The sequence below is a fragment of the Urocitellus parryii genome, chromosome 15 (assembly GCF_045843805.1).
Source record: "Urocitellus parryii isolate mUroPar1 chromosome 15, mUroPar1.hap1, whole genome shotgun sequence".
Taxonomy (NCBI): Eukaryota; Metazoa; Chordata; class Mammalia; order Rodentia; family Sciuridae; genus Urocitellus; species Urocitellus parryii.
Window position 1 is genome coordinate 41466919 of NC_135545.1, and position 10282 is coordinate 41477200.

The 10282-nt window shown below is 50.0% G+C and overlaps 1 protein-coding gene across 3 annotated transcripts; it reads left to right on the plus strand.

The window, feature by feature from the left end:
• Window positions 1-383: 383 nt before the first annotated feature.
• On the plus strand, window positions 384-9480 carry LOC144250366 (cocaine esterase-like). Of its 3 annotated transcripts, none has more exons than XM_077793081.1 (12): window positions 384-496; window positions 3749-3953; window positions 4859-5000; window positions 5815-5948; window positions 6030-6288; window positions 6719-6817; window positions 7099-7239; window positions 7349-7429; window positions 7662-7809; window positions 8192-8332; window positions 8814-8886; window positions 9294-9480. In XM_077793081.1, the coding sequence occupies exons 1-12, from the start codon at window positions 421-423 to the stop codon at window positions 9478-9480; spliced, it is 1686 nt and encodes a 561-aa protein (XP_077649207.1). In that variant the 5' UTR covers window positions 384-420. The 3 variants fall into 3 exon arrangements, with proteins under 3 accessions (XP_077649207.1, XP_077649205.1, XP_077649206.1); XM_077793079.1 differs by having other exon boundaries at window positions 421-496; window positions 8192-8281; XM_077793080.1 differs by lacking the exon at window positions 6719-6817 and having other exon boundaries at window positions 421-496.
• The last annotated feature ends 802 nt before the right edge of the window (window positions 9481-10282 follow it).

Sequence of the window (10282 nt, forward strand, 5' to 3'; positions counted from 1 at the left end):
TTCCCATTATTCTTTTACATCTCTCCTTCCTCATTCTCAGATCCATGGAACTGCTCTCAGCACCGCCTTCCCCGTCCTCCCCCTCCTCTCCTCCCCAACACCCTCATGGGCCTGTGACTCAAGGACAGGGAGTTAGTGACTCCAGGTGTGAGGAGAGGGGTCCTGGGATCTCAGAAGGCTGCAGAGACTGTGTGGCACCTTGGGAGGTGCCCAAGGGAAGAATAGGGGTAGGGCCCTGCCTGCTGCCCAGTGGCTCCATGACCTCTGAGAGTTCAGAGTGACTCCTGGAGCACACACCTTGCAGGGCACCTCCCATTTCCCCACCTCCTCACTGTCAGGTTCAAATTCCCCCTGGGCAGAATGCTGCTCTGCATTTCCAGGTGAAGCACAGGAATACAGAAGCATCCCTGGGAGCCGACCATGTCCCTGCATCGTCTTCCTGCCTGGCTCATCATCGTGGTCTATGGGCTCCTGATGCTCCTCATCCAGGGCCAGGGTGAGGCTGCCATGGGGAGGGTGGTAGAGACCTGGGTTGGATCTGCCAAAGTGCACAGAGACAGACGCTGAACCTGGAGGGAAGGCACCAGAGCGTGGGAGTTGGTAGAGGAGACATGAAGGGGATCAGGGGCAGGAGAGTGAGCTATAGAAGGTCAGAGCTGCCTGAGGACACCCCCATGGAGGATTGAGCTAGTGTGAGGGGATTCTGATGGGTTTGTGACCATTTAGGTGAGAGACAAAGATGAGTAGTGTGTAAGACCTGGACCCTATTTAAGACCTAGATGGGCCTGTGGAGGAGCCAGGACTGGGTGGGCAGAAGACTGTGGGAATGGAATCCAGGGAATGGGCAAGTCGGAAGCCTCCTGGCAAAGGAACAGGTACAGGGTCCTTTCCCTCCTGTGTGTGGCTGTGGCTATAGCTACTACTCACCCTTGGATAATAACAACAGCAATTTAAGAGCTTGCTGGTTACATTTGGCTCTGAGTGTTTTGATCCCTTGGACAGAGAAGTTCTGGCATCTTCCATAGTGGTCTCAGGCAAGATTAGTGGCCCTGGGGGTTACAGAAGCCCCGGAACCACTTCTCAAAGCTGATCTGAATGACTGGTGAATTCTCTTCACTGGTGAACCTGAACTGTCATGGCTTGGATTGTTCTAGGACAAAAGCAATGTGCTCTGTACCTGGTAGAAGTCTCTAGGCCCTTATCAGAAAGTGTTGGTGTATAAAATCAGAGGTAACTGTGTTACTATTACTGTTCTTGATGGAGTCTGCCTGCAAACGGGATGTTCTATCAAGGTATAGATCTGTAACAGCGGACATGCTTGAAAATGAGGTGTCTGCTGTCCTTGGGAGGGCGTACTCTCAAAGGAGAGGCTTCTTCAAGGTTTAGATAAGGTAACAGCAGACATGCTTGAAAACGAGGTGTCTGCTGTCCTTGGTGGACTTGCCTGCAAATGGGATGTTCTGCCAAGTGTGCTAGGAGGGCGCTAAGAAAAATTTTTTATCTGTTCTAAACAAAGAGCAAAGCTCAGCATACTCTAAGTCAAGAGTAGATTAGCCATGAGAAGCGGGTCACTTCTGATTAGAAAGTAAAACTTCTGTATGCTATGTTTAATCAGCTGAAAGACCTGATTTATTGATGTTGGAAGGCTGCCTTCTTTGTTCACAATACTATAAAAAGATTGCTTGTACACAATAAAGGACTTTTTTTTTCTGCTGCTGCTGCTTGCTCTGCTTCTTCTTCTTCTTTCTTTTCCCATGCTGACCTGCAAGTGAATTACTGCAACAGTTGGCAGCAGAGTACCATGCCCATGGAGTGTCAGCAGCTCTGGATCCCTCCCACCCCAATGGCTCCCAGTGTTGGTGTTGGACATAGCCCAAACTTTCCCAATCTAATCTGCACAGAGAAATCCATGCTCACCTGTCCCCCTTGGATCACCATTGACAGGCTTCCTCCCTTATGTGGTGTCTTAGAGAACCACAGCTTTCTCAAGAGGAAGATTTTTTCTAGCTCCACTGAAAGATTCTATTTTCAACAGTCTTTTTTCTTTAACTCACATCCAAAAATTTAAAAAAAAAAAAACCAAAAAACTGAGTCATGAAAGGGTATAGAATTGAGTCCCACAGTCTTCTGCCCACCAAGTCCTGGCTCCTCCACAGGCCCATCTAGGTCTTGAATAGAGTCCAGGACTTACACACTACTCATCTTTGTAACTCACCTAAATGGTCACAAACCCATCCTTTCTGATGTGAGCTTTTCCACATCTGGACAAACGAGGAAACTTCACACCGGTATATATATACATGGGTGAGATTCCTGCTGCTGTTTCATGCAGGGCTTATCCTTAAGGAAGCAGCTACATAATGTCACCAGACTCCAAGCAGGAATATTTTGCAGGCTTTGTCCTTTGTAGTAACTAATATCAGGCATTAGGGGCCAGTGGTCACATGAGTTACATGGACCGAGATCCCATCTGGCAAGGCATTGTGTGGAGACAGCATGTTGGTAGGGACAAGAGTGTGTCTTTTTTTTTCTTTTTTTTTTATTGGTTGTTCACAACATTACAAAGCTCTCGACATATATTTCATACATTAGATTGAAGTGGGTTATGAACTCCCAATTTTACCCCAAATGCAGATTGCAGAATCACGTCGGTTACACATCCACAATTTTACATAATGCCCTATTAGTAATTGTTGTATTCTGCTACCTTTCCTATCCCCGACTATCCCCCTCCCCTTCCCTCACATCTTCTCTCTCTGCCCCATCTACTGTAATTCATTTAAGAGTGTGTCTTTGGACTTGAAGGGATGCTGGCCAATTTCCTTCTCTGGTCCTGTGAGTGGATGCTGCCCTGGCCTGACCTGTACCGAGTAGCATCAAACATCAGATCCTAGCGCATCTCGTGGCAGAAAGGAGGAGATTTGGAGTTCTTAATGTTTTCTTATGGAACCAGCTCACATTTGCCAAACTCTAGAGTGAGAACTGGAGCCTGGGGGAGGGAAGGCTCCAGTGATGTGGGAGCTGTGGAGATGAGGACAATAGCAGGAGGACTGTGGACCTGACTGCCTAACTCTCTGCACCCTGAAGCACAGAGAGAGGACTGGGGCATTCTGAGGGCTGCACAGCACCCAAGTGTGGACCTATTTTGGGAAGAGAGAAGAGTTAAACACAATATGCCCACCATTAACTTTTAACAAATATCATGACTTGGACAAGCGAGATATATCTAGCTTGACTTTCCATTGCCTCCTTGCCCAGATCCCCAACCCCAGGAGGGACAAGAGTTTTATGGCCTGAACTCATAGCTCTCCTCCCACCGTTCATATATCCTTACATGAATGATGCTTCTTTATGTCATTTCTTGTCCCATCAAGTATGAGTTCCTTAAGGATAGAAATCTTTAGTTCCATTCCCACAGTCCTCCCAGTGGGTGACCTGACCTGGCACAGTTTGTGCAATGGACACTCTTGACCCATCAGCCCAAAAGACATTCTGTTGTTAGTTGCTAGGGCTAAAGGATCGTGGCAAGTCACAAGAGCCTGGTGAGCCTGGAGGGATAGGCTGTGACCCGGTCGAGTGATACTGGTGGGGACAGGGACAGGGATGGGCAGAAATATTCAGAAGTGAATGTTGACAGATCAGGCTCCCTCCACAAGGCTGAGCTGAGGAGGGCCAACCAGGCCACAGTGCTGCAGGTCAGCAGCTGAGTGGGCAGACCTGAGCCTGAAGTGCATCTCTCTGCCCACAGGCCAGGACTCAGTGAGCCCCATCCGGATCACCCACACCGGGCAGGTGCGGGGCAGCCTTGTCCATGTGAAGGAAACCAATGTGGGGGTCCACACCTTCCTGGGAATTCCCTTTGCCAAGCCACCTCTAGGACCACTGCACTTTGCAGCCCCTGAGCCCCCTGAACCTTGGAGTGGTGTGAGAGATGGGACCTCCCACCCGGCCATGTAAGCTCTCCTGGGGTCTGGGGAACCTCAGGACTGGGGTGAGGGTGGGTATTCCGAGTCCTAGGCCAGGCTACTGTGGCTTCATTATCTACACTGTACTGCAAGGCCTGGGGCTGAAGACCAGTGGTAATGTATTTTTAGCAACCTAATACACCGGCTTTGAATCCCAGGCCCTAAATAAACAAATATATAAAAATATATCCCTCTGCATTGGGGCAATTCCCACACTCATTTTTCCAATGCAGGAGTAACTTTGCCAGGCCCCTGCCTCAGGGTATGGAACCCAACAGGCATTAGCTCCAGGTGGTGAACACAAGAGCAGAAACACATGTCCCTGGATTTGACTTACTCCAGGGGTTCTCTCCTACCAGGGGAGACGAGTCTGGGAGAGGGTCGGCTTGGCTCTCTGAACCTATAAAAGACCTTGACTCCAGCAGTCGATGGTGCAGATCCCTGAGGAGGGCAACAGTGGTGGCTCCTTGAGGACCCCACCCACAGGGCCAAGGGAAAGGGGCATGTGCTTACAGCTGGAGATTCAGTGGAGGGGTGAGGTTTTCTGAGAGTCTCGAGTTGGGCTGTGGGATGCCCCATTACCCTTCTGTGAGAACTAACCTCCATCCACTCAGGCACCACCTGTGTGGGGACACCTATGCTATTCCAGGCCTGAATGGGGACAGGGTTAAGAAGTGAATGTCAACACATGCAGCCTGTGTTTCCCTGGGGGTCTGGGAAAATCCCTGCTTCCCCTGAGCCTGTGGCCTGGAACTCAATAGGGAATGACTTGAAAGAAGGATCATGTGAGGCAATCCATCAGTTAAAGCAGGGAGTGAGGGATCTAGTTAGGACCTGAGGTCTGAATTGACCACTGCTCAGCCCCTGGAGTAACTGTATTCCATTGTCACCAGGTGTCTGCAAAATACAGATGCAATGAACATAGAGGTTCTGAACCTAGGGAGGAAAAACTTGCCTCCCGTCCCCATGTCAGAGGACTGCCTGTACCTCAGCATCTACGAGCCTGCACATGCCCGTGAGGGCTCTAACCTGCCTGTGAGTGTCAAGTCATGGTCAGTGGAAGGGTGGCAGAACATTTCTTTTAGAAGATATTTAGAAACAGGCTTGGGACATGGTTCAAGGTAGAGAGCTAGCACAATGCTGTGAAGGCCTGGGATTGACCCCAAGTATTACATAAGAATACCGATGACACTGGAAGACACAGGTTCAGCTGGCCACCACTGTGGAGTGAACTACCATGAAAAGTTTCTCACTATTAAGTCCAAGAAGGCCTCTTATGCAGGCAGGAATCTGATCTAGGCATGGAGTCAAAGAGCCCTGGATGCTGTCAGAGGCCAAATGTTCTGACCCACTGATCAACTCCCAGCTTGTACCCAGGAGATCCCATTCAGGTGCCCAAATCTGCAATTTTGCAATCACTACATTCCATGAACATCTATTTTTTGGGGGCCAGAGATTAGATGACACTTTAAATTAATGTTCAAGTGGGGTAATAACAGAATCATCAATTTTCTTTTCCTTTCAGAGTAGTTCTGAGAGAAATAGATCCAGGTGATAATTCGTGATTAGACCCCAAAATATGGGAGGCCTGATCTTCCAGATTGAAGTTATTCTTTCACCAGTGCCCTAGGGCATGAAGTCCTTTTTTTTTTTTTTTGTTGGTACTGGGGATTGAACCCAGGGCCTTGTGCTCTACCAACTGAGCTATATCCCCAGCCCGAGGTCATGAAGTCCTACTAGAGTTCTGTGTGGGTAGCTACACAAGCCAAGGTACTTTTCAGATAAGAGATTCAGCCAGGACGGGATTGAGCATGGTCGCTACCACAGGTTATATCTCCTGATTTCCCAGGTGATGGTCTGGATCCATGGTGGTGGCTTGGTGATGGGCTCAGCTTCCATGTGTGATGGTTCTATTCTGGCAGCCATTGAAAATGTACTGGTGGTCAGTATCCAGTACCGCCTAGGAGTTCTGGGCTTCTTCAGGTGAGCCTGGGACAGGGATGGTCAATGAGGGCTGAGTAGACAGAGGACTAACCATTGATCATCATCCTTTCCATTTCTCAGCACTGGAGACCAGCATGCAACTGGCAACTGGGGCTACCTGGACCAAATGGCCGCCCTACGCTGGGTCCAGCAGAATATCGCTCACTTTGGAGGCAACCCTGATCGGGTCACCCTTATTGGCGGGTCTGCAGGTGGCAGTAGTGTGTCCTCACATGTGGTGTCTCCAGTGTCCCAAGGACTCTTCCATGGTGCCATCATGGAGAACGGTGTGGCCCTGCTGCCTGAGCTCATCACCAGCTCATCTAAAGTTGTCTCCACAGTGAGTATCCTTTACTGCCCAAGGCCAAATCTGCAGACTCACCATTCAACTTCAGAGCCTCTGCCACTCTGTCTGCTCCATGGGAATAAAGACCATGCAGGTGTCTTCAGGACTGGCCACCACCCCAGGGTTCCTGAGGAGCTCAAAGTTCAAAATGCACACACCTCTGCCTCAAGTGGTTGATTTTGCTCTAGGGTCTGCAAAGGTACACTTTGGGGGCCTCCTCCTCAGAAGACCCATGTAAAGCAGGTGTGATGGCTCCTCTGGCTGACACCTGAGCTTCAGGGAAGGTGGAAGGATTTCATACTTGCTGCAATACACACATGGCTCCCTTTGAGAATTATGGGTAACCTGCACACAGCTGAGACCTTAGGCAGCAACCCCCTCCCTGTCTGTCGGATGATTCAGCCTCTTTTTGGTGCCTTTACAGATGGTGGCCAACCTGTCTGCCTGTGGGCAAGTAGAGTCAGAGGCCCTGGTGAGCTGCCTGCGGGGCAAGAGTGAACAGGAAATGCTGGCTATTACCAAGGTAGGCTGAATGGATGTTAGTGAGGAGACAGAGGTCATGGTATAAGGAAAATACAGTGCTTTATACTGTAGAACTATGATGTCATTTTCAAGGCTTGGTCTTCTTGTATCCTCATAGCTTTCTGGATGGGAATTGAGATAAAAATATGCTTAACCAGTTGTAGAATCTCTGAATGTTGGTCTGAGAATCACGGGATCAGTAGGATGCGTTGGAGGTAACTCAGGTGTCGTTAGAAAAGAGACTTTGTTTCCCATAATCATGGACTTTGAATGCCCCCTTAGCCCTTCAAGATCATTCCTGCTGTGGTGGATGGGGCCTTCCTACCCAGGCACCCCCGGGAGCTTCTGGCCTCTGCTGATTTTCAACGTGTTCCGAGCATCATTGGTGTCACCAATGATGAGTATGGCTGGATCATTCCCATGGTGAGTCTCCTCTTCAAACCCCCTTGATAGTGTCAGGTGGGAGTGGGTTTGGACTTCGTACCTCCTGGTCATCTCACCCCCAACTCTAGACTATCTTTTCACCACACAGCTCTTGGGCCCCCCTGAAATCCAGAAAGACATAGACAGAGAGACCGCGCAAGCTGTTCTGCAGAGAATATCAACACAGAGGGTGAGACTCCTGGGGCCCTGATGCAGGCAAGAGTGCAGCCAGACACTCTTCCTTTTCAGGAATCCACAGGAACAAATGTTGATCTATGTAAATTTGTGAGTGGGGCCACTGCACAGCTTGACACCATTACCCTATTCCCTGACACATCCCAAACATCAATCACTACCCTCAAGTTCCTGCCTCCCTGCCCCAGAGATTGCCTAACCTGACTCTCCCTGATCCCCTGGACTAGATGAAGTTGCCTGCCGAATGTGCTGACCTATTGATGGAGGAGTACATGGGAGACAACGAGGACCCCCACACCCTCCGACTCCAGTTACAGGAGATGATGGCGGACTTCATGTTTGTGATGCCTGCACTCCAAGTAGCACAGTATCAGAGTGAGTGTGTCTGAACCTGAATCGTAGCTTCCTAGGAGACAGCTCAGAGGTGTGGGTCCCAGGTGAGGTCTGGTGTCAGGTCCTGACACATGTCTTTATCTAGACCCTGTTCTCAGGTACCTGAACGCCCTCATCTCAGTAAATCCTTATGGCTAGAGTAAGACATAGACCTCACACATGTGTTACAGAGGAGGGAACTAAGGTAGTGGCACTCAAGGACTTGCCCTTGACCATGCAGCCAGGAAGTCCAAGACATGTCTTAACAAAGAGCCTTGCAACTGCCTCTGATCCATTCTGGGCTTCCAAGCCACTGTGAAGATTCAAGCCAGCTTGGACCCAGCAATCTTGTCACCAAGAGTGACACATCCTGTCCACCCTCCAGGTTCCCATGCTCCTGTCTACTTCTATGAGTTCCAGCATCCGCCCAGCTTCATTAAGCACCTGAGGCCTCCACATGTGAAGGCTGACCATGGTGATGATGAGTTCGTCTTCGTCTTTGGATCCTACATCAATGGCATCAGAGGTGAGTTCTCCTTGTTCCAAAGGAGCATTCTCATGGGTACAGGGTGGCAATCACTTTCATGGTACAATGAGGAACTGGGGTAAGAGAGAACATGGGATCCAGTGTCTACCATCTTACAACTCAATGGGTCATTCCAGGGTTAGACCTTTCCCAGTCCAATCTATGCTCATTTCTACCTGTTCCCACCCAAACTTGGTTTCTAGTATAGGAGAAGAGAGGGTTGGGTAAAACCGAATCATTTCTTAAATGACTTCACAGTGTCCAAAAGAAGGAAATTTTTATGCCAAGGAGGAGCCCAGTGTTGATCCAGTTAAAAACTGGGTGTATTAAAGGCAGGTTGGGCAAGCAGAGGGCCTGGCCCTGGGACTGTTGTGATAGGGAAGGGACACAAGCCTGGGGCTGGGGTGGTGAGTGTGGCACAGGAGTGGACAGCTGGATGGGGTTGGCCAGGACCTGGGCCCTTGCCTTCCTCCTCCCACAGTTGAGCTCACTGAGGAGGAGGAGCTGCTAAAAAGGAGGATGATGAAGTACTGGGCCAACTTTGCTCGAAATGGGTGAGAAAACCTGCCAGGGGGCACGGGTCCTCCACTGCTCCCCTTGTCTGAAGTGACCCCATTAGCAATTGTGTGTCCTCCATCACATCCTAGCCCCCTACCCAATGGGAAGACCCACACTAAAAGAGGGTGCTATTTGGTTACAGGTCACTGGTCTCTTCTTACAGTGGTCCATAGTGTTGGACTACCGAGGGAGCCAGCCTCTCACAGAAAGGGCAACACAGGCCAGGCTAGTGACACTAGTGAGAGGTCATTACTTTCCTACATCAGGTCACCTCTCCCCATTCTCAACACCTCTGTGTGCGTGGCTGGCTACCCTGTCCATAATTGGGGTTTAAGGTCAGGTCTGAGTTCAACAGAGCTCAGACTGACCCTCGCCCTGCCTTGCTGGGAGGGCATGTGCACAGGAACCCCAATGGAGAGGGCCTACCCCACTGGCCACTGTTCGACCAGGACCAGCAGTACCTGCAGCTGGGCATCCAGCCTGCTGTGGGCCAGGCCCTGAAGGCACACAGGCTGCAGTTCTGGACCAAGACCCTGCCTCAGAAGATCCAGGAGCTAAAGGAGGCTGAGAACAAGCACACAGAACTCTAGCTTCCTTGTCAGGAAGAGAGGGGTGTGCTATGTGTGATGGGGTCTTCCTGTGGTGCCCACACATGCCCACCGAAGAACCAGGGTTGACCCACTCATTCACATAGCTATTCGTCCATCCACTCGACCGTGGGTCCTCTCCTGTTAGACACACTCATAATTCCCAGTGCAAGCCCACCTTCCTCCTCACCCCACTGTGCCTGAGTCCTTCCACCCCTCTCCTTCCCTACAACCCCATCTATCCCTTCCTCCCAGTAGCCACACCCTCCCATGCTGACAGAGAAGTTTTAGAAAGTGGTGCTGGTACTTTTCTGAACCTCTTGCCCATCTCTCAGCACTTACCCCATGTTCTCATACCAGTGGGACCTCTGTAGAAAACCTGGACACCATAAGCCCCAGTGTTTAACTCCATCAGGCTCCTGTAACAACAACAACAACTCCAATAATAACCTAGCTCGGCATGGTGGCACATGCCTATAACCAAAGCCACTCAGGAGGCTGAGGGAAAAGAATTACATATGTAGCACAGGCTGGCCACTTGGGGAGACAAGAACTCAAAGTAAAACAACAAGTCCTGGGAGAGTAGCTCAGTGGTAAAGTATTTGCCAAGCATGCACAAGGTCCTGGGTTTGATCACAGTGCTAACAACAAAATATCAACAAATAAACACAATAAACTGGGTAGCTCATAAACAATGCAAATGTGTTGTCTTCTCTGTTGGACGTGTCAAGTCCAGAATCAAAGTGTTAGCCTATTTGTTGTCTGGGGAGGTCTTGCTTTGGTTTCTATATGGCACCTTCCCACC